The 21680-nt window shown below is 43.2% G+C and overlaps 1 protein-coding gene across 3 annotated transcripts in view; it reads right to left on the bottom strand.

Annotated features, from left to right (window-relative positions):
- GNPTAB (N-acetylglucosamine-1-phosphate transferase subunits alpha and beta) overlaps window positions 1-21680 on the bottom strand; it is a 66277-nt gene that overhangs the window by 43955 nt on the left and 642 nt on the right. For all 3 annotated transcript variants that reach the window (XM_041738351.1, XM_041738350.1, XM_041738352.1), the window contains exon 2: window positions 726-811. In XM_041738351.1, the coding sequence (XP_041594285.1) occupies window positions 726-811 (86 nt within the window). The remainder of the gene's footprint in view (window positions 1-725; window positions 812-21680) is intronic.

Below are 21680 nucleotides of genomic sequence, written 5' to 3'. Positions count from 1 at the left end.
TCAACCACAGACATAAACTACTTTTATGATATAAAACAATAAGTAATAATTTCATAGACAAAATTTAAAAGCAGACTGTATAATTCATTATAGCTTCAGGAAGAAAAGGAGGATGTGGGAAAAGGCTGATTCTACTCTGAAGCCTACCTTAATGAGGGCGGAAAAAAAATTCCAAGGAAAACAATGGTTGACGGTAGCCTCCAAGAGTGGCTGTACCAGGAAGTTTGGCCTTATAGAGGAAAAGATCCAAGCTGTGAGGCTGTTTGCTCCTCCTCACAGCGGGACAGCAGAGATGTAGCGTCTGCGGGGCAGGAGGGGGGTCAGTCCTGGTGACTTCCATGGGACTCCCCCTGGTTAACAGAGTGATGTCCACAGAAGAATATGGGCCAGGCTTGGAAAAGAAGAATACTGGCCAGAGTAACCACCTCATTCTACAGAGGGATGGAATTACCTGATGGAATTACCTCACAGAACTGGGGTGATGATAAGATGATCACATAACTCTGCAAGGCAGGATTACTCTTAGGGAATCAGATTTTTCAATCATAAAACCTGAGGAAGGACCACAAAGTTCCTTCAGATAGGAATGGTCTCGAGTAAGTTAAACCGTATCTACACCTGGAAAAACCCCTTCAACTTCAACTGTTCTATTTAAAGTAAGAGTAATCTCATGACTCATCTCTTAAGTCCAAATAAGCTACTCTCCAAAACTGATCTCTTCTTACCGATTCTGGAAGGACTTTCCAGCAATATTGTCTCTGTAGGAATCAAACAAAACATGGTATTGATCCCGGCTCCATTCCAGAACCACCTAGGAAAAAAAAAAAAAGGAAAGAAAGAAAAATGTTTTCCTTGCATCAAATACTAAGAGCATATAACTTTCATTTCATTTCAATGTCATTAAGAATCACTAAAGGAACAGGTAACTCAATCAGAATTCATCCATTTGCCCAGTGCCTACCACATGTAAACCATACAGCGTGCTCAATCCAGATTAAAAAACTACAACCGAAGAACAGTTATACAGACAGACAGAAGCTGTAGTAACTGGCCTGGGGGCACAGGGGAGAATGGAAGAGATGTCAAAGGATGCTACATGAGAACGGGATCTTAGGGTGAGCTCACAGGGAGGGGAGAAAGAGCCGGTGGAACAGGACCACACTCAGAGCCAAAGAGCAGCCGGGCTGGGTGGACTCCAGGTCCAGGATGGCTGGCTCTTGCCAGGGCACAGCTAGTAAGCGGGCAGCATGGCCTGGATGGGAAGCTGGGCTCAACTGCAGGTGCCACCTGCCTTGGGAGGCAGAGGCACCCAAGGAGCTGCAGGCAGCCAACACTTGGATCCACCCAACACTTGGATCCACCCAATACTTGGAGGCTCTCCTCACAACACAGGGCAACAAAGCTGTCCCGGGAAGAAGGACACGAGACAAGGTGAAGGCCTTACTGTCTCCGACGTTTGAGCCAATGACCTTGCTATATCAGGAGACAGTAGAAAGCTTCAGAGAGGAGCTCCCTCACGTCTGCACCCCGAATCTACAAGCACCCACATATGTGCCCATGTTCTTCTTCATGCCCTTTACCACAAAGGAAGGGATTCTCCTCCTTGCTAACTCTGTGTCCATCTGCTCTGGATCTCATCAATTTGTCTCAAGACCTTGTCTGCTCTCTTTTCCCCTCAATAGGATTACTTCTATCAGCACATTCCAGTAATCTCAATAATCAAAACCTTTCCTTCACCCTATATCCTCTGCCGGTTGGTCCCTCTATTCCAAATTCTCTCTTTCAAGGGCAAATACCTTTGGAGGAGCCTCCCCTACACTATCTACCTTTCAGCCTCCCTAATATCATGTTGGCCCTTACCATGTCAGTGGTCTTGCCAAGGCCTCCATGTTGTGGAACTCAGTGACATTTTCCCCATCTCTATTTTATTTAACTGGTAGGAGTTACCCAGTTCCTCCTTAGTGAACACTTCCCTAGTTTTTCTCCTAACACTATCGTGACTCCTTTTTCAGTATCCTTTGCCAGGTCATCTTCTTCTATCTGACCTTAAATATGTCCTTTCATTCCACTACTCTTCCTGGAATGCCCCCCTCCCTGCCAGGTTTTCTGCCAGTTTCCTATAGTGCAAACCCTAGGATGTGTGGCCCTGCTACACTTAGATGACCATGGGAGCCCAAATCATTCAGATTTCAATCCAGCCAGCAGAAAGGAGAGATAGGGAATGACATGCCCCTCCATTAAGGAAACTTCTTAAAAGGGGCACCTACCACTTCTGTTTTCGCTGGCCTGAACGCAGTCGCATGATGACATGTGGCTACTGGGGAGGCCATCTGGACCCATGTGCCCAGCTGTAACTGCTCACTTCTTTACATGACATTCAAGTTTTCAATATCTGACCTCTGCACAATCTTACTTCAGTGGGATGCTTCACAAACACCACAAATTCAACTAATAATCCTCCCATCACTGAATGTACTGATTTAAAAACTGAGGGTCTAATGTGCCTTGTACTGGGTTTACCAAGAGAAAAGTAAATACCCTGGCTTGAAGGAACTATAGCCAATGATGAATAGAGAAGTTTATTGCCAGCTGCAACTGCACTGGAGAAGGAGCACCTCTGTCTAGGAAGACTTCCCTGAAGAAGCAATGTTAGCAGTTGTAAAGGATAAGCAGGAGTCTGTCAGCAGCTGGGGTATGAAGGGTGTGTTGGAGGGACCTACCACCAGACTGGATGAGGGAGTGATGAAGGGGAAGAGAAACAAGGTGTGGCTAGGTTTCCAGAATTTCTAGTATGAGTGGCTAAAGAGACAGTGGGGCCACTTAATGACAGAGGAGGGACAGGTGTAGCGAGGATGAGAGCTGGTGGGATCCCCATGTTAGCCATGGTAGATTTGAGGCTGTGTATGCATACAACTGGCCTTTCCATCTGGACTGGAAATTCCAAAAGGAAGGGGAATGAGCTCTATGGTAGTATCACACATAACACCAAACCCAAGGGCAGCCATATAGCTATAAAATGCCATCTTCTTTGCTAAATATGGAATATATATCTATTTTTAATAACATAATTATATTGATTTGGATCAATGTATCGAGATCAAACAGAAGCAACTCTCCATCAATATCCCTATATTGCTGCTAAAGGACAACTAGTACATTATTTTTATAAAACAAACCACAAAAGATGAAGCTCAATATCACTGTTCTTGGCTCCTGGTGCTACCCAGAAGACAGGGAGATAATATCAGGAAGGGCACACTTCACAAATGGCTGAGAAATGCTTATGTGCTGTATGTTGACATGACGTGCCTTCCTTTATCTGATAAATTATCTCACCATCTCCAAACCACTTTGGTGTATTAAAAAGCACAGCAGCAGCAAAGAGTCCTTATCAATCACATTTAGGAGTGTTCCTATCAGCCCAGAATTGTGCACACCTCAATCTCAGGGAATATAGTAGGAATACTGGGTTATGACTCAGGGGACATGGAGTTTTATGCCAGCTGTCACTTTTAGGAGACCTTAGTGTCAGATCGTTTTCTTACACTAATCAAGGATGGTGTAGAAGAGAACAGAAATCTGAATGGACAATTAACAAATTATTTATTCTGGGGTAAACTATACAAATATAAATACCTTTCAAATAACAAAGAAGCAAAAATAGACCTAGGCTTGCAATCAGATCTTGTTTCCAGACATTAATAGCAATAAACAAAAGACCAGAGGACAAGGTCAGAGAAACACTAACTACTATAAAACCAAGTCCCTTTCCATCCACAAAGCCTTTCCGTATTCTTTGGCCCACTTCAATGCTTCCTCTGTAGGGCTTTAACTTTGCTCTCTACTGCTTATTTGGAAATCAATGACTCACTACCCTCTAACATTTCTTGCCTTGCATCCCTTGGCTTTTTCATTGTTATTTACCTTCCCCCTCATGTAGCATCTGGCCAGACCAATTAAGTTATAAACTGCTTGAGGGTACAGAAATGCTTTCAATTCTATGTATCGTCAACTCATACCCAGCACAATTCATTATATAGCATCTTCTTGTCATAAATATTATCTGGTTATGGCAGAAGTAGCATAAGACCAGATTTGGGGATGCAAGGGTAGCTCAGGGGGTTAAGCTTCTGCCTTGGGCTCAGTTCATGACCCGGGGCCCTGGGATGGAGCTCCACATCTGGCTCCCTGCTCAGCGTGGGTGGAGTCCCCCTTTCCCTCTCTCTCTACACCTGCCCCCGCTTCTACATGTGTACTCTCTCCCCCAAATACATAAAATCTTAGGAAAAAAAAGACTGGATTTGGGGACTTGGAACACCTCTGGGGGAGAACCTCCCAGTTCTTCTATTTAGTAGCTAACTGTGGGTACTCAGTTTCCTCAACTATGAACTAAGTACCAAACGTATTTCATCAGTCTGTTGTGTTGCTTCAGCACAAGACGGATTCCCTCTTGACATGCATAAATAAAAGGTCTGAGGAAGGTACCAGGCATGTTAGAAGTCACGGGTAAATGAAACATCTCTTCCTGAACCATCATTTGTATAATGGCAACACATTTAAAATATTATATTGGTAGTAATGCAAAATTTTTATGGAAAAAAACAGAAAACTGATGTGAATTTTACAGACATAATGTTGGCCTTCAAAAAATTTCCTTCTTGCTATTTTGTGCTATCCAACCACCACCCCCCCACACACACACTTCCTTTCTACACGATTCTTTTCAGAGTATTTACATTTTCTGCCATTAAAAGTAGTTTGTTGGTAAGACTTAAGATATAATGAAGTAAAATACTATTTATTAGAATACTACAGGAGCTCTGAAATACCACATAAACAATGTATTATTAATAAAGAATTTTTTAAATGATTTAAGGTAGTTTATTCTACGAGTTTAAAATATTTACCACTTTCAAGACTCCATTGTAATGCTCATGGCATTCAGGGTATTCAAGGTCAATTACTGGTCACTGTGTACACATTGCAGCCAAAGTCAGCCTTAATGTGTTGCTCGCAGAGAAGGGGCACATCACACACTGCCCAACACCATCCTGCCAGGTGCTCCTCTCCTACACACTGCACCCCGGCAACAAGGTGCTAGCTGTGAGGTAGGCCCTTCAATGGGTCATTGCCCAAAGAGCAGCTCCAGGCCACACAGCTGTGTGTATGGAGCTGAGATGTGAATCAGCCCAACTCCCAAGCCAATGTTCCTGTTCAGCTTTGCCCAGGCTCTCTCAGCTTCAGCAGGAGGTCTCCTCCGATGCTTCCTTTACACACAACTAACTTTGTAAAACATACACTTATAAATGTGGTCATTCAACCAATTCCAAAACTTGTATGCCTCTCATCCTCAATTCAATGACCCTGGCATGTTTATAAATGACCATAGTCCATAATAAATTTATGTTTCTCCCCCAGTATTTTTAGAATGCCTAATAGTCCTTTAGCTGGCTTGTGCATACAAATACTAAAATTTTTGGATGATCAACTTTTTAAAGTTATAAAACTGGTACATGCTTTGGTTGAAGATTTTTGTAATTCTTGAACAAGTTCAAATGCCTGCCTGTAAAAGAATAATAGTTACTGAGACACAAGCTCCATAATCCTATTAGAGGGATTTCCCAGTTAGGAAAAGAGAAAGGTAATTATCCAGAAGACAACTGGTATACAGTGCAATGATAATAAGATTTACAAACAGAAGACATGAGTTTCAATCTGACATTTATCAATAAATGATCTATGGCATTTGTCTATTCTTAATTTCTTCTCTTGTGGAATTAAGGTATGAACACCACCTATTTCACATGATTGTTCTCATGAGTAAATGAGATGTGCATATCACACAGGGCTGTATAATACTTCCACTAAAAGTGTTCATGTGTTCATGCATACAATCTACCTGTTTAAATATTTGTCTAAACTTCTGTGAGTAACTCAAAGTCAAGAACTTGTTCTCTTTCTAAATTTTATTCCCAGAACCTTGCATAGTGCCTTGCACAAAAACCAATGAACATTCTAAGGATGAATAAAAATGGCTACTAGTTTTATAAGGCAAACATCTTGGAACAGCTTACATGACATAGTTTCCCTCCAGGACTTTGTGCTTTCAGATTAATTCCAGGATACTCGAGGTAAAAGCTACAGGCTAGAGTTAATGAAGAGACAATGGCAGGCTAGACACACACGGGTCTAAAACTCTTTGTAAAAGCAAATGTCTCTTTCTCAATTTTTCAAGGATAGAAGTGTGTGACATGCGGAATGCCTGGATGGCTCAGTCAGTTTAGTGACTGACTCATGATCTCAGGGCTGTGAGTTCAAGCCCCCACAGTGGGCTCCATGCTAGGTGTGGAGCCTACTTAAAAACAAACAAGAATTAGATTAAAAAAAAAAAAGAATGTGGTGTGCTTAGTGCTTACCTTATAAAACTTAAAATATTGGGGCTCTCCAGCCTCAAGCATTAAGAACCCAAAGTAACAATGACAGAGCTTTTCACACACCAATAATGATATTCAAAGTTTATAATATTCCAAAAAAGTTTATAATATTCCTAGATTAGAACATGTTCCTCAGTCTCTGAAAACAAAATTTTTCATTAAGAGGCACTACAAGCGACCAAGATGTCTTAAAGATATTCTTTTCTACTAACTCTCTTCCTTGATACCAATCAGGAAGTCAATCTGCTCATCACCATCTGGGCTGCTATGACAAACTACCATGGACGGGGTAGCTTATCAACATCAGAAATGTATTTCTCACAACTCTGGAGACTGGGAAGACTAAGATCAAGGCACGGAGACTGGGTGTCTGCTGAAAGCCCGCCTCCTGATTCAGACTGCCTTCTCCTTGTGTCACCTTATACAGCAGGAGGGGTTAATAATCTCTCTGAAGTCTCTTCATAAGGTCATTAATGTCCATCCTCATGACTCAATCAGCTCCCAAAGGCCCCACGTGCTAATACTATCACACTGGAGATAAAATTTCAACAGATGAATTTTGAGAGGACATAGTCATACAGTCTGTAGCATTTCCCAATGCAAAGTGACTAAAATAAGAAATTAACCCATTTCTTACTAAGAGCTGAACGGTTATTAAAACTGGATGATTTCCCCTATTTCACATAAAAGGAATGATCCAAATCCAAGATGCATGACCACTATTTACTCAAACATTAATTAAATTCAAAAACACTTTTCTAGACCATTTCTACCTTCCTTGAATCCTTCGCAAAATTAGACACACAACATACATTTGTTGAACATTTGAAGAAGCACAAAATGGAAATTAGGCCTCTGTCTTAAGGAGCTGACACCTCTGTTACTATTTACTTGCATGAAATGATTAAGGAATATTTACTGTTCAGCTTTTAAATGAGTACAGAGGGGCAGCCCCGGTGGCGCAGTGGTTTAGTGCTGCCTGTAGCCCACGGTGTGATCCCGGAGACCCGGGATCGAGTCCCACGTCGGGCTCCCTGCATGGAGCCTGCTTCTCCCTCTGCCTGTGTCTCTGCCTCTCTCTCTCTCGCTCTGTGTCTCTCATGAGTAAATAAAATAAAATCTTAAAAATAAATAAATAAGTAAGTAAGTAAGTACAGAGTGAAACAGGTGACTGACAGAAAAAAAAAATCAAGGACAGAGTTAATGATGACAGCTTAACAAAATCTCTCCCCTTGTCCTAGGACAGAAAACAGATTTCGAAGGACATGAAGGAGCAGAGAGAGGTGGAGGACTGTTTGCCACAGGGATAGGAAGTGGGGAACAAAATAATTAAGGAAATCATATCAAAAAGTGGAATTAAAAAACATTAAACTGGGTCGCCTGGGTGGCTCAGTGGTTGAGCATCTGCCTTTGGCTCAGAGCGTGATCCTGGAGTCTTGGGATCGAGTCCCACATTGGGCTCCCTGCATGGAGCCTGCTTGTCCCTCTGCCTGTGTCTCTGCCTCTCTCTCATGAATAAAATAAATAAAATCTTAAAAAAAAAAGAAAAAACATTAAAACTTTGACAGTTCATTGTAAAAAATTTTTATCTAAAGGGGAAAAAGAACCTCCTGCAACCACACTTATAAAAAGTAAAAGAAAAAAAAACCTACCAAAGATACTTTCAAAATGTATTCAAATGGACTTTCTGCGTGTAGTGGGTCTACTTGTTTTACTGGTCAGTTTATAGAATCACAGAATTGTATAGGATGGACTTGAAATCCAGTGCTCCACTCAGCAAGCCAATGTCTGAGTCTCTGCTATCATGTGCTGGCAAACAATTACTCCACTATGAGTGTAGACCTGCGCTGTCCAATATGGTATGCACTAGCCACATATGAGTATCTAAATGAAGACTAAATAAAACTTAATAAAAAGCTCAGTACCTTAGTCACATCAGCCACATCTCAAGTACTCTTAGTGTTAGTGGCCACTGTACCGGATAGCTCAGGATCACAGAATACTTCCATCATTGCACAAAGTTCCACTGGGCAGTATGGTGACTATTCAATCCTTAAAGTTAAGCAAGAGTCACACAAGAAGGCCCCAGTCTTGTGATTTTAGGAACGTCACTTAAACTTCTCTAAATGCCAAGTATAAAATTTAAATAATATCTTATCCTACAAGGGATACAAAAAACAAGTAAGCAGATATATATCCATATATTCTGACAACTACAAAATACTACAGAAAACATAAGTTATTAAGACTAACTTTATTTAGCCCCTCAAGGGGCTCACAGCCTGCTGGGGAGATAAATATGAGACAAATAACTACAATATAGCATGTGAAAAATATAACCAAAATATGAATGAAAGTATAGTTGAACTTTGTAGATATTTCCATTGTAACTATTAAACCAGAAACTAAAACTAATAAATTAGGTTTCTTTTTTTACTTTATTTTGGCAAAATTTAATTTAAATAAAAAACTAGTGAAATGAGATAAAGTTTTACAAAATATCTGCTTGTAATATTGCACTTGCTTTCCATCAACAAACGAATGTTATCTCATTCTATCAGCTAGTTAAAAACATTGTTTAAATATATCAAGAAGATATCTCTTTTTATGAGTCTGAAGTGCATAAAACTCATAAGTTAGTTGAAAAATATGTTATATATCTTTAAATAGCTGCCAAGTCATTTTTAAAAATTACCCCTTTCCTGAGAGGCAATAAGCATTATGTATGAAAGGACCAAACAAAATGTCTTTTGTTCTGGCTAACTCTAATTCTAATATATACAAGCCGTGGAAATCATCACAGATGTACCCAAAGGTCTGTACAAATATGATAATGGCCATTAGTACTTATAAAAATAAAACCTGAAAATAGTATTTTAATAATTAAACAATAGGTGAACAGGAAAATATAGTCCCACAAACATTATGAAGCTATTAAAAAAAAAAAACTTATTTTCAGGGTGCCTGGGTGGCTCAGTCAGTTAAGTGTCTGTCTTTGGCTTAGGTCGTAATCCCAGGGTCCTCGGATCGAGCCCCCTTCATCAGGCTCCCTGCTCAGTGGAGAGCCTGCTTGCCTCTCCTTTTCCCTCTGCTTCTCCCCCTGCTAGTGCATGTGCATGCATGCATAGTCTCGTTCTCACTATCAAATAAATAAATAAAATCTTTTTTTAAAATCTTTTCAAATAATTATTAAAAATTAGTAACTTAATTCAATAACTCAGTAAATGTTATATGGTACCATTCTAGACTCTAAGGACATAGCAAAGGCCAAAACTAAGTATCTTCCTTTGTGAAACATACAGACCTGTCAAAGGATCAAGTATTTGGTAAAATATTATGTGCAGAAAGCAATAATCAAAACTTATCAGGCTGAAGCATGATGTTGGCAAAATGGCAGAGTAAGCAACTCCAATGTCTCATCCCCTCGCTCACCCCAGAAACACTGTAAAACACGCAGAAACTTCCAGAACAAGTAAAGAAGTATTATATGAAATGCCCTTGATATAAAATAGTCAGAATAGGCAAATCCGTACAGACAGAAATTAGAGCCTACAAGGCCCCAAGGGGTAAATGGAGTTATTGCTTAAAAGTTACAGAACTTCTGTTTAGGGTGATGGAAGTTTTAGAAATAGTGGTAATGGTTGCATGATGAAAATGCAATTGATGTCACTGAATTGTATACTTAAAAAATTATTAAAATGGTAAAGTTTATGTTATTTGTGTTTTGTAACAATTATTCAAAAGAGGAGTGACTACAATACTCCTCTGAAAAGAGTAGTAAAGGAACTGTGAACAACCCTGACTACAGATCTGACAGCTTAAATGAGATGGACCAATTCCTTGAGAGACACAATCTACCAAAGCTCAAACAAGAAACAAGTAGGCCGAAGAGGCAAAGACCTATTAAAGAATGTGACTCATTAATAAACTCCGAAACAGAAAGCACCTGGCCCTGATGGGTTCACTAGTGATTTCTAACAAACATTTAAGGAAGAAACTATACCAATTCTCTACAACTCCTTCCAGAAAACCAACTTCCTAATTCATTCTATGAAGAAAAGTATTATAAGCAATGTTTCTCATGAACATAGATATGAAAATCCTCAATAAGATGTTATCTACAACATTGTATCCAACAATGTATAGAAAGCATTATACACCACAACCAAGTGGGAGTTCCTTTTCCTTCCCTTGAGCCATCTATCCTAGCTCCTTCAAGATCAAGTTCAGATGTCACTCTTATGTCTGAGAAACACCCATGTCTATTCCTTCAACTTAATTTATCACAATGCATTTTGTCTATTTGCTTGTCCATCTCCCTATCTAGAGTGAGCACCTCAAAAGCATAAACTGAACCCTCTGTGTCTCCAGTAGGCAGCAGAGCACCTCTGTAAAACTGTCAAATAAATGGCTTCTGAGAATTTGGTAAAGAAGTTTTATCCAATTTGGAATGAATCAGAGATAGGAATGAAGTTAATGGAATGAGGTAGTGAAGGGGGAATAAAAGATATATCTGGGGGGAAAGATAAATCTAGAACCCAAAAGAAGAAATAATTTTAGGAAGCAATTGTAAAGTGGGCAGTATGGTTCTTAGTCTCACGGTAGAATGCAACTGGCTCTCCCTGCACAAGTGTGACTTAGTCTGTAACATTTTTCCAAAGATCATTTTTCAAAGATTTTCCCCTGCTTAATTTAGTGCGAGTATGAATCACACACAGGATGACTAATCACCTACTAAAGATACAGCAATGTGGATCACAAGACTGGAACAATCAATCTAAAGGACAGTTAAGAGGTATTACAAGATACTCTGTGAGTGTGCAGAACTTATGACATTACAGTGGTCTGTTACATTTTAGAAGGAACAAATAACATATGTTATTGTAAAGCACAGCCTGTGTTAAATTAATGTCCCTGCTGTTTTCACATCAGCCATAATAAAGTGCACTCAGGTAAAGAAAGCACTGCAAACCTTCCAGCTCTGTCTCTAAGGAAAAATTAATGTACTCTTCGATGTGACCTTGGACACCAGACCAGAAGGCTGGTCTCCTGCTGCTCTCCATGCAGCATCCTGGCCAAGGGAAGAACGGTTCTGGGATGGGACACGTGGCACTGACTTAGCATGCAGTAAGCATCCTACACCGGGCATCATGCAAGGTACCTTGCATACATCAGGCACGTCATTTAAACCATCTTTCCTCACTAGGGCTCAATCACAATCAATGAATAAAAATGATTTTTGTAAGTATTCAGCAAAGCACCTATTCATTCACATAGCATCTACAGTTAGCAGCTGGCAGAGCAAAAGAACTTGTCTGTCTTGCTCACTTTTGTAACCCACGATGTCTGCAGAGTGTCTGGCACTCTGTAATAGAACATAAAGACCAGAGGATTTTGCCTCTGAAATATCTCAAATCTGTCCACTTCCTTTAATATGCCCTTCTACCAGCCTAGTCCAAGTTTCCTGATTAAGCGCCCCCAGCCTTCTTGCTCTCTAATTCAGCTTCTTCCACTTTGGCACTACTGAAAACACATTATTGTGGGGGCTGTCCTGTGCGTTACAGAAGGTTTATCAGCATCCTGGCTTTCACTCAGTAAAAGCCAGTCCATGACAACTTTGAATGGCATCCCACTATCCTCAGGACAAAAACCCAAACTCTAACCTACTAAGTGCTAGGAGGCAAGCACCACCAACCACACCAGTCTTCCCTAGATCCTCACTTTCTCACTCTCCACCTCCAGCACATGGGTCCTTGTTCACCTTCTCAAATGTACCCCAATTTCAAGACCTTCACAGTGGTTCCAGAGTCTGAGCACTACTGACACTTGGGACTGGATAATCTTTGCTGTGGGTCCTGTCCTGTACATTGTAGGATGTTTCACAGAACCTCTGGCCTTCACACAGTAAACACCAGTAGCACCAACCCTACCCCGTGCCCCAGCAGGGACAACCCAAAATGTCTCCAAACATTGCCAAATGCCTTTGGGGCAAAATTGCCCCTGGTTGAGAACCCGTGGCCTACAGAACACACTAGGCTCTGTCCTCTGCCTCAGCAACTCTGACCCTTCAGAGCTGAGCTCCAATAACATCAAGAAAGCCTCTCCTGGGGATCCCTGGGTGGCGCAGCGGTTTGGCGCCTGCCTTTGGCCCAGGGCGCGATCCTGGAGACCCGGGATCGAATCCCACATCGGGCTCCCGGTGCATGGAGCCTGCTTCTCCCTCCGCCTGTGTCTCTGCCTCTCTCTCTCTCTCTGATGACTATCATAAAAAAAAAAAAGAAAGAAAGAAAGAAAGCCTCTCCTGACCCAAGCACCACACAGGACATTGCTGGTCTCTCCCACAACACCCTCTCCTTTGTAGCATTTCTTACCACTGTATTAAGAAGCATTTAACATCTAATGGTAGGACCAGAATATAAGCTCCTTCTCTGTAGGAACAGCCTGCTTTGCTCACTGCTCTATGCCCAAGGCCCAGCATGATGCTCTAACACATAACACACAATGTGCTAACAGAATGAATGAGTTTAGTATTATGCTGGGCACAGGGACCCTTAGGTAAGAAAGGCAATGTCTTGTGCTCAAGATGCTGAGTACAAAAATGGCAAGTAGGTTTCACATCCTGGGCAAACTCAGCTAACTGCACTGAGAAAATGTGCGTGTAAACCTAAGTTTCTTCTGAGGCACCAAACGACCAGATGTCACATTCCAAAGTGAAGAGTTGAAACAAGAAGCAAAGTTTCCTCAGGAGATGGCTGAAAACTCATCCATCTCATGCTAGAAAGGTCCAGGGGAGGGTCTACGAAGCTACTGGCATTCTGCAAACCCACTTCACCTCATCTAAAAGGGAAGGGTGGAAATCTCTTCCATTCTCCTCAAGCTAGGAAGAGGGCTCCGTGGGAGCCCACCAAGACAGCCCACCGACAGGCCAGTGCAGCTGGGTAGATGCCACATCTGTCTCACTCCCAAGAAACAGAAGGGCTAGCTGGCTAACTGCTCTGAGGACAAAGGAGAGGTGCTGCTGTGCTAGAATCAGCCCATGCTCCCTGTCTCTGTGCTGAAAGGGTTCAGGATATCCTATCCCCAAATACAGCACCTGCCTTATTGAATATTTTAAGCTGAAGGAATTTGAGAAACAGCAGGTGCAGAATTTCCTGACCTTCCCCTAAAGCAGGTCAGCAGACTCTAAACCAGCAGGAAAGGAGGATCCTTATCTCCGAAGAACAAGTATTGCTGAAAGGAATGTGAATGAACAGGCCATGGTTTCCCCAGCTTACTCTACTTAGCTCATTCTCTTTTTTATTGTATCACAATTTTCCAAAATTCTCCCCTCTTCATCAAACCTACAGTAAAAATGCTCAGGTTTAACTACTCTGGGGGGGGGGGTCTCTGTTTCTTTGTGAAGGCTCCCACATCATGTAAAACTTACATTAAATAAATATGTATGCTTTTCTCTTATCAATCTGCCTCTTGTCACAGGGGCCCTAGCCGAGAACTCAGAAGAACAGAGGAAAGAGATATACTTCCTCCCCTACAAAGCAAAGTGCATGGGTCTCCCATTTACCAGATGTATGCCATGCACAAGAGAATACCTGCAGCTCTTAGATCAGGCCCAGGGTCCCCGAAAAGAAAGGCAAAGAGACTGAGATGAGAGGCCCATGGTATCATCAGATCCCTAAGACCAAGGAAGGGTACACAACCAGCCTACATGAGGAGGCATCTGCTCTCACCAGAGTTAAAGCAAGTCATGGCTCCCAGGGTGTGGTCTCTGGAGACGCTTTGGAAGCATTCAAGAGAGAATAAGCTTTGACACCTGCAAATTCTAGAGAGCTCCGGCACCTGTTTTGGAAGGGCTTTCCTGCTCTTACTTCCTTCCCCTCTTCTAGGTGCTCTAACCTCCCAGGCGCTGGCCCAAGGAAGGGCCAGAAATGGGCTATGGAGGAGAAGGAGAAGCATCAGATGAGCAAAGAGAAAAGTAGCCCACTGTGCCCAACCCTCCTTCCTCACTTGCAGGCTTTCTGCCTAAGGCAGCCCTGAGCTAGGGAGGGAAGAGGCTTCAAATTCAACAGGCTCAAAGCTGCTGAAATGACATTATGATTTATAATGTGAACTGACCACAGACTTTTTATTACCTGGGAGTGACAAGAGAAGGCTTGAGTCCACCTGAGTCTTCATGCAGAGGGAGACGTAGAGCTAACCCTGTAAGTTAACATAAAAGGCGGGCAGGAGATAGACACTTACTCCATATCTGTGGTGCTTATCTAACGTGGCAAGTGCCACACATCCCCCCCATTGTGCTTACTGGACACGACACGTACCGCTGTGGCCGACCCAACACCACTTCCCTGTCCTGTTCTAGTGAACTCCACACCCATGGAACATATATGCTTAGGAGACAGGCCCTAAATTCAGTAATGGATCAGACTGGCCAAAAAGCAACATCCTTGGGACGCCTGGGTGGCTCAGCCGCTGAGTGTCTGCCTTTGGCTCAGGTGGTGATCTCCGGGGTCATGGGATGTAGTCCCACATTGGGCTCCCTGCAGGGAGCTTGCTTCTCCTTCAGCCTGTGTCTCTGCCTCTGCCTTTCTGAGTCACTCATGAATAAATAAATAAAATCTTAAAAAAAAAAAAAAAAAGCAACATCCTCCTCCTTTAAAGGGGGGGGGGCGGTTTAGGAAACACTCTATGACCCAGTTGCAGCCAATTCCAGGAAAAGTCTGCTGAGATCTTGGGCCAAGTTCCTCCTGTACTTTCTGGAAGAGCCTGCAGGAACAGAGGAATCATACACTTTAAAGACTTATTCTGGAGCTATGTCCGGGTGCGGTAAAGAGAAAGTACCTGGAAGAATGAGCGCAGCCTGTAGAGGGAGGCAGGGTGGTAAGGAGCACAGGGAGGCAGGTAGAAGGACGTGTGGGATTGGAGCTTGTTGTCTGAAGCTGGGGACAGGAACGTGTGCATGGGGGTCTGAAACACAACATCCTCTGTGGGAGGAGATAGCCACGGAGCCACACTGGGGAACCCCAATATTCAAGACCAAGAGAGCAGTGGGTGGGCAAGGAGAACAGGGAGGGTGCTCTCTGTGACAAAAGAGGGTATAAGAATTTCCAGGCACACAGCTACAAAAAGGGCAAGTTTTTTCTCTCACAACATGCTAAATTTCACTAACAAAATTAACAATATTTAGACCTCAATGCTAAAAATGTAACTCTCAAATGACCATATTAAAGATATGTAATGAGTCGCCACAGAAAGATGTCAGGGCACACAGGCTGCGTTATTAGCACAGCTAAAACCCTATGCCCAGCTAAGAATACGAGTTCCCAGACAAGGTACTTACTAGGACGCCCAAACAGAAGTGACTCTTACACCTTGTAGAAGAAGGTAAAGGGTAAACGCTACCACAGTCACAGCGTGCATGGTCAGGCCCCAGGGGAGGAAACGGGCTTGAGCGTCAGGCAGTGTGTGGGTCACCTGCTGCTTGGCCCTGCTCTCCAGAACAGCCTCGTGACGCCCGGAGGAGCCCTCAGCACCTACCCACCTCCTGGGGGGAGCCCTCAGCTCCTGATCAGGAATGCCGCGGCCCCAAGCCCAGCTCCGTGATGGCACGGGTGGCTTGCCAGGGCACAGGAGGGGCACCCAGGCCATGGCAGGGCAGGCACGAGAAGGAAACTCCCTTGCTAGGGTCACCACCCTGACAGAGTAGCCGCCGGGGCACTGGCGGCCATGCCCTCCCACGCCGGCAGCACCTGCCCGAGTCCTCAACCAACAGCTGCAGCTGTTGGGACAAAAAGGGGTTCTCCACGACGTCACGTGAGCACCTCTGTCCAAACTAATGAGGAGCTCTGCACCCTGTTCTCAACTACAGGGGCCATAGAGCCACCTGCCTTCCTACAGCAGGTCCGAGCTGGGTTCTGTCACGGGCAACCAAGTGCCACTACTGCCAGCAGCAACTGTAAACCACTAACAGGTCAAAAGGGAAAAGTTTCTGCCTCCCCCTAAAAGCCTCAATGTCCTCGAAGATGTTTCAACCCAGAATTTTCTTCCTTTCCTCTGATGGCCTAAGCAATTACTGTGCACACACTCACTCGATTACCTACTTCCTCGTACGGTTGCTCGTGCACACGGCACAGCCTCACCTCAACTACACAAGGACGGCCAGTGGTAAGCTCTATGGTCTTTGTACACCTGCTAGCGCCACTCACCAACACAGGACAGTTGGACCAATAGTGTCTGAGAAATCAACAGTAGCTAAGAATGACGGGTCGGCAACAGGCTCTGTATCAAAGGTAGCTCGGTCAGGGTCTGCATTATTTTTTTGGAAATGAGCTTAAAGGGATGTTTGTGAAGATCACCCCAACTAACTAATTCACTCACTCATCCATCATCAGGTATTTATTTGGCACCAACTGGGTACTAAGCACTTTCTAAATGCTAAGAATACAGCAGGGACTAAGACAAGGTCCTTGCTGAGACAGTTAACAGGGCTGTGTGTCTTTCCCAAACCCCACAAAAGAAAAAGACCATTTCAAAAGCCTCTTGTGTGGCCACTGGCATTTTCTCTGTAGTGCAAACGACATTACATTACAATACATGTTTTCTGGGATGCCTAGGTGGCTCCCTGGTTGAACATCTGCCTTCCCCTCAGGGCTCAGGGCAGGTCCCAGGATCCAATCCCCTGAGTCAGGCTCCTGCTGCTTCTCCCTCTGCCTTTGTCTGCCCCTCTCTCTGTGTCTGTCATGAATAAATAAATACAATCTTGAAAAAAATTCATGCTTTCTCATATGAAGCACTCAATAAATGTATATTCACAGAACATTAAAGCTAAAATGGGAGTCTTAGAATCTCGTCTTTTTAAAACATTACTTTTAATAACAAAAGCTTTCCTTACCCCCAAAAGAAATCTACAGGAGGTAGAGCTAACAGAGGAGAGAGGAGAGAGCAGCTGCCCCAAACCAGGAGGCAGCTGGGAGGAGTAACACAGGATGGAAAGCACTGAGGGTCACAGCTCGGGTGGAACTAGATCCAGGGCAGGGCCGCCTACTGGTCCTCAGGCCAGGTGCCTGCCTCCACCTATCTGTTGCCTTTGGCAAGAACACACTCAGAGGACAACCCAGGTGGCTCAGCGGTTTAGTGCCAGCCTTCAGCCCAGGGTGTGATCCTAGCCAGGATCCAGTCCCATGTTGGGCTCTCTGCATGGAGCCTGCTTCTCCCTCTGCCTCTATCTCTGCGTCTCTCATGAATAAATAAATACAATCTTAAAAAAAAAAAAAAAAAAGAACACACTCAGAATATATCTGTTTAACGAATGAACTAATCAAATACACAGGAATTAATTTCTTTCTTCAAATAAGGGAGGATGAAAAACCAGTCACCAAGGGCTGGACCCAGTTTTCAACCTTCTTTTTCACTGAACAGTAACATCTCATTAACAGTAACATCTCATTTCTGCAGTGGCAGAAAGCATGCGGGCCAAAGGGAGCAGGGAGGCCAGGAAAGTTAGGACCCCCACACGCAGATTCCACCTAAACCTGCCTCCTCCTGGAAGTTAATTTTGGGGTACTTACTTGTGTCCATACTCAGTGTACTTAAGGAAGTGATACATTTTACACACACACTAACTACACACACATGCAGATATGCACACACAGTCCTCTAGTTACAATCCTGAAATCCAGAAAGTTCTCAACACTGAAGACTTTTGTACCTTATTTGGAAACAAAACCTGACCACCTGAACTCATCTGGCGGCAAAACTTGGCCTATGACTGACTGGAAATTATTTATAGTCTTTATTTTCCTAAGAATACTGTTTCACTGTAAAAGCTACTGATGTTTAATTATAAGGTTAATTCAGTAGAATTTTCAGATACAGGATCGTGGATTTGTATATAAATGGTTCAACCAAATAATGATGAAGTAATAAAATTCTACTTCAAAAGCACACGTTTTAAAGTCTATATGATATTGACAGAGGACAAATAATTAAAATCAGAAGTTTCTGAGCCAAAAATGATCTTAGGAGCACAGTAATCTAGTGCCTGCATTTGTAGACGAAGGAAATGAGGCCACAGGACTTGGGCAATCGACTCATTGGCATTATATGAGCTCCCATCTGCTACCCTCACCCCAAGGTAGTATACTTTGGTGGCTATTAGTCTCCATCCTGAGGGTTACCCTGCGGGTTTGGATCCAGCTTTGCTTTTGTATGATCAGAGTTCTCAAGAGTTCTCCAGAAACTACCTGGCTCAACATAAAGGGAAACCTTAAAAAATATTGTGTTAATACTTCTCTCCATTATATTTTTCTTCCTCAAAATTTAGATGAGTATATAAATGGCTTATCAAAAGGTAGCAGCCAGTACCACTTATACTGAGGCAGGGGGGAATATTAATGAATTCACAGTTAAGAAGGACCCTCTTGGGACTCTTGGGTGGCTCAGTGGTTGAGTGTCTGGTCTGCCCTCAGCTCAGATCGTGATCCTGGGGTCCTGGGATCGAGTCCTGAATCAGGCTCCCTGCAGGGAATCTGCTTCTCCCTCTGCCTCTGTCTCTGCCTTTCTCTGTGTCTCTCATGAATAAATAAATATTTTTTAAAAAGAGAAAGGTGCCTTGCAGAAGAGGTGTTATTTAATCCTATCAACTCTGCAAGGAAGGTACTCTTATCTCAATTTCAAAGATAAGGAAGCTGAGGTTCAGAAAGGTTAAATATGTTTTCCAAGATCATACAAAGGACAGCCCAGACTGTGTGAAACCATGAAGATGCGTGCTTAAGAGCGACAGCAAGGAACCAGACAGTGCCTTGGTTTAAGGCCCGGCTCCACCATGAACTAGCTGGATTAGTCTGTGCAAGTGCTTCAGTTTCATCACCTATAAAATGGACATAATAATAGTACCCATTTCACAGAGGCACTGTTGTGAAGATTATATGAATTAATATATGTAAAGCAGTTGAGAGAATGCCTGGTACCCAGTAAGCTCTATACGTCAGCTCTTATCATGATCATTAATACTGGCACCAGGATTCAAACCCTGATCTGCCCAATCTCAAGGCTCCTCTTTTCCACTGTGCTGCATTTGTACTATAGGGGGTCCCTGGCTACCTCAGTTAGACTGTGCGACTCTCAGATCTCCAGGCCATCAGTTCAAGCCCCATGATAGGTGTGGAGCCTATATAAAAGAAAAAGAAAAAAGGAAGAAAGAAATTGTACCTTGGCAATGTATTAGTGGCACTGAGCCAGCTGTCTCCACCTTCCATGCCACATGCTGACATTCTGACATTCTTTGCCTATTACTTCTTTTATCTGTTACAAACTTAAAGATTTGTGGCCATTTCAAAGCTGACAAATGTCTTTCTTCTGGTAAATAAATAACCAAGCATGGAATATATAAAATGAAAAATTCTAGCAACTGACGCCTTTAAGTCACCTTCACACTGCAGGAGTGTTAGTAAATACCTAACTTAAAATTACTTGGGTCCAGGGTGCCTGGGGGGCTCAGTCAGTTACGCATCTGCCTTCAGCTCAGGTCTTGATCCCAGGGTCCTGGGATGAAGCCCCACAGGGTTTCCCTGCTCTGTGGGGAGTCTGCTTCTCCCTCTCCCTCTGCCCCTACCCCCTTCTCTTTTCTCTCTCTCAAATAAACAGAATCTTTTAAAAAATTAAATTAAGGGACCCGTAGGTGGCTCAGCTATTGAGCCTCTGCCTTCAGCTCAGGGCGTGATCAGGTCCTGAGACTGAGTCCCATGTCGGGCTCCCTGAATGGAGCCTGCTTCTCCTTCTGCCTGTGTCTCTGCCTCTCTGTGTGTGTCTCTCATGAATAAATAAATAAAATCTTAAAAAATTATTAAATTACTCAGGGCCAAAAAACTCTTTTATCAAGAATAAGACAGTCCACTGTGAATACCTACATCCACTATATTAGATTGCAGTACATGAAACAAAGATAGAACATATTCCATATTTCCAAGTCTGGGCACGTTCTTACCCTGACTTTTAAGACTTATTTTCATTTGCCTCTAGAACAAGAACTACTAAAACTGTGCACTTGGCAATCATGCCACATAATTAATTTATTTACTCATTAAACAAATATTTAGACTGCCTATGCTGGCAGGACCTGGCACAGTGCTTGGATCAGGATTACAGTCAACAGCACCCTCTCTTATGAAGCTTACAATCCAGCACCGGGAGAGGCTTTAAGTAAATGTATACTGTGGCATTTCTAAAAACCATTCTCTTAATTTGAAAACCTTCTGCAGCCCTCCTACAAAAGAAAGAAAGAAAGAAAGAAAGAAAGAAAGAAAGAAAGAAAGAAAGAAAGAAAGAAAGAAAGAAAACATTAAAACAAAGACATATTTCCAACAATTTGACAATACAATTTTTCTCCCAGGAGCTATACTTATTTGTAAATGTGTTCTCTAAAGTCACATCCGTGTACTCTTCCACTTCTGAGCTGCCCAATCTCTGTACACCGCGTGTTTATGATCAAGAACACCATGTTAGACTGTCGGGAATCTAACAGCTATCCAACCTAAACCAAAGGGTTGTTTCATTCAAGCAAATGTTTAATCTACTATCCAAACAGGCATAAAATCTACTAAACCTGTGTGTTTCCACCTCCCCAAACCTGTTGTTTGGACCTCTAAAGAGTTTACAGGGTCTAAGCAAACTATTGCACATTAACCAGGAGCAGATCAAGAAAGATCCGACTTGTGTTATCCAGAGTCTAAATCATCAGCATATCCCATGACCCAAGGGCTTGTGCTGGCTCCCGAGACGCTGGGCGCCGGGGTCCAGGACACGGCTTCCCGGTCAGGTCAGGAGCCCAGGCCTCCGCTGATCTCGGGATAGGGACGCATGTTGGGGCCGCCAAGAGCTCTCGGACATCTCGTGCGCACATAGAGACTCCGCAGGATAACTGGTGCTCCCAGAACAGAACAAAAGCGGAAAAAAAAAAAAAAAAAAAACCTCTTTCGCAAGTTAAGTCTTTAAATTCGGGTCCAGTACCCCGTCCTCACTGCAAATTCGCGTACACACAGCCCTCGGAGAAAGTTCTGAGATCCGGCAAGAAACGAGATTACAGAAGACAAAGTGCCTTTGTCGAAGGGGAAAGATCAGAAGGGTGTCCGCAGAGGACAGCCGCGGGAGGGGCAAAGAACCAGGATTCGGGAGAGTCCAGGAAAGCGAAACGACATCGGCTCCGGGTCCCGGAGGGGGCTTCGGGGAGCGCGGGCCTGAGCGAGCCGACGCGGC

The sequence above is a fragment of the Vulpes lagopus genome, chromosome 23, assembly GCF_018345385.1.
Source record: "Vulpes lagopus strain Blue_001 chromosome 23, ASM1834538v1, whole genome shotgun sequence".
NCBI classification, from domain to species: Eukaryota; Metazoa; Chordata; class Mammalia; order Carnivora; family Canidae; genus Vulpes; species Vulpes lagopus.
This window is presented reverse-complemented; position numbering and strand designations above follow the sequence as displayed.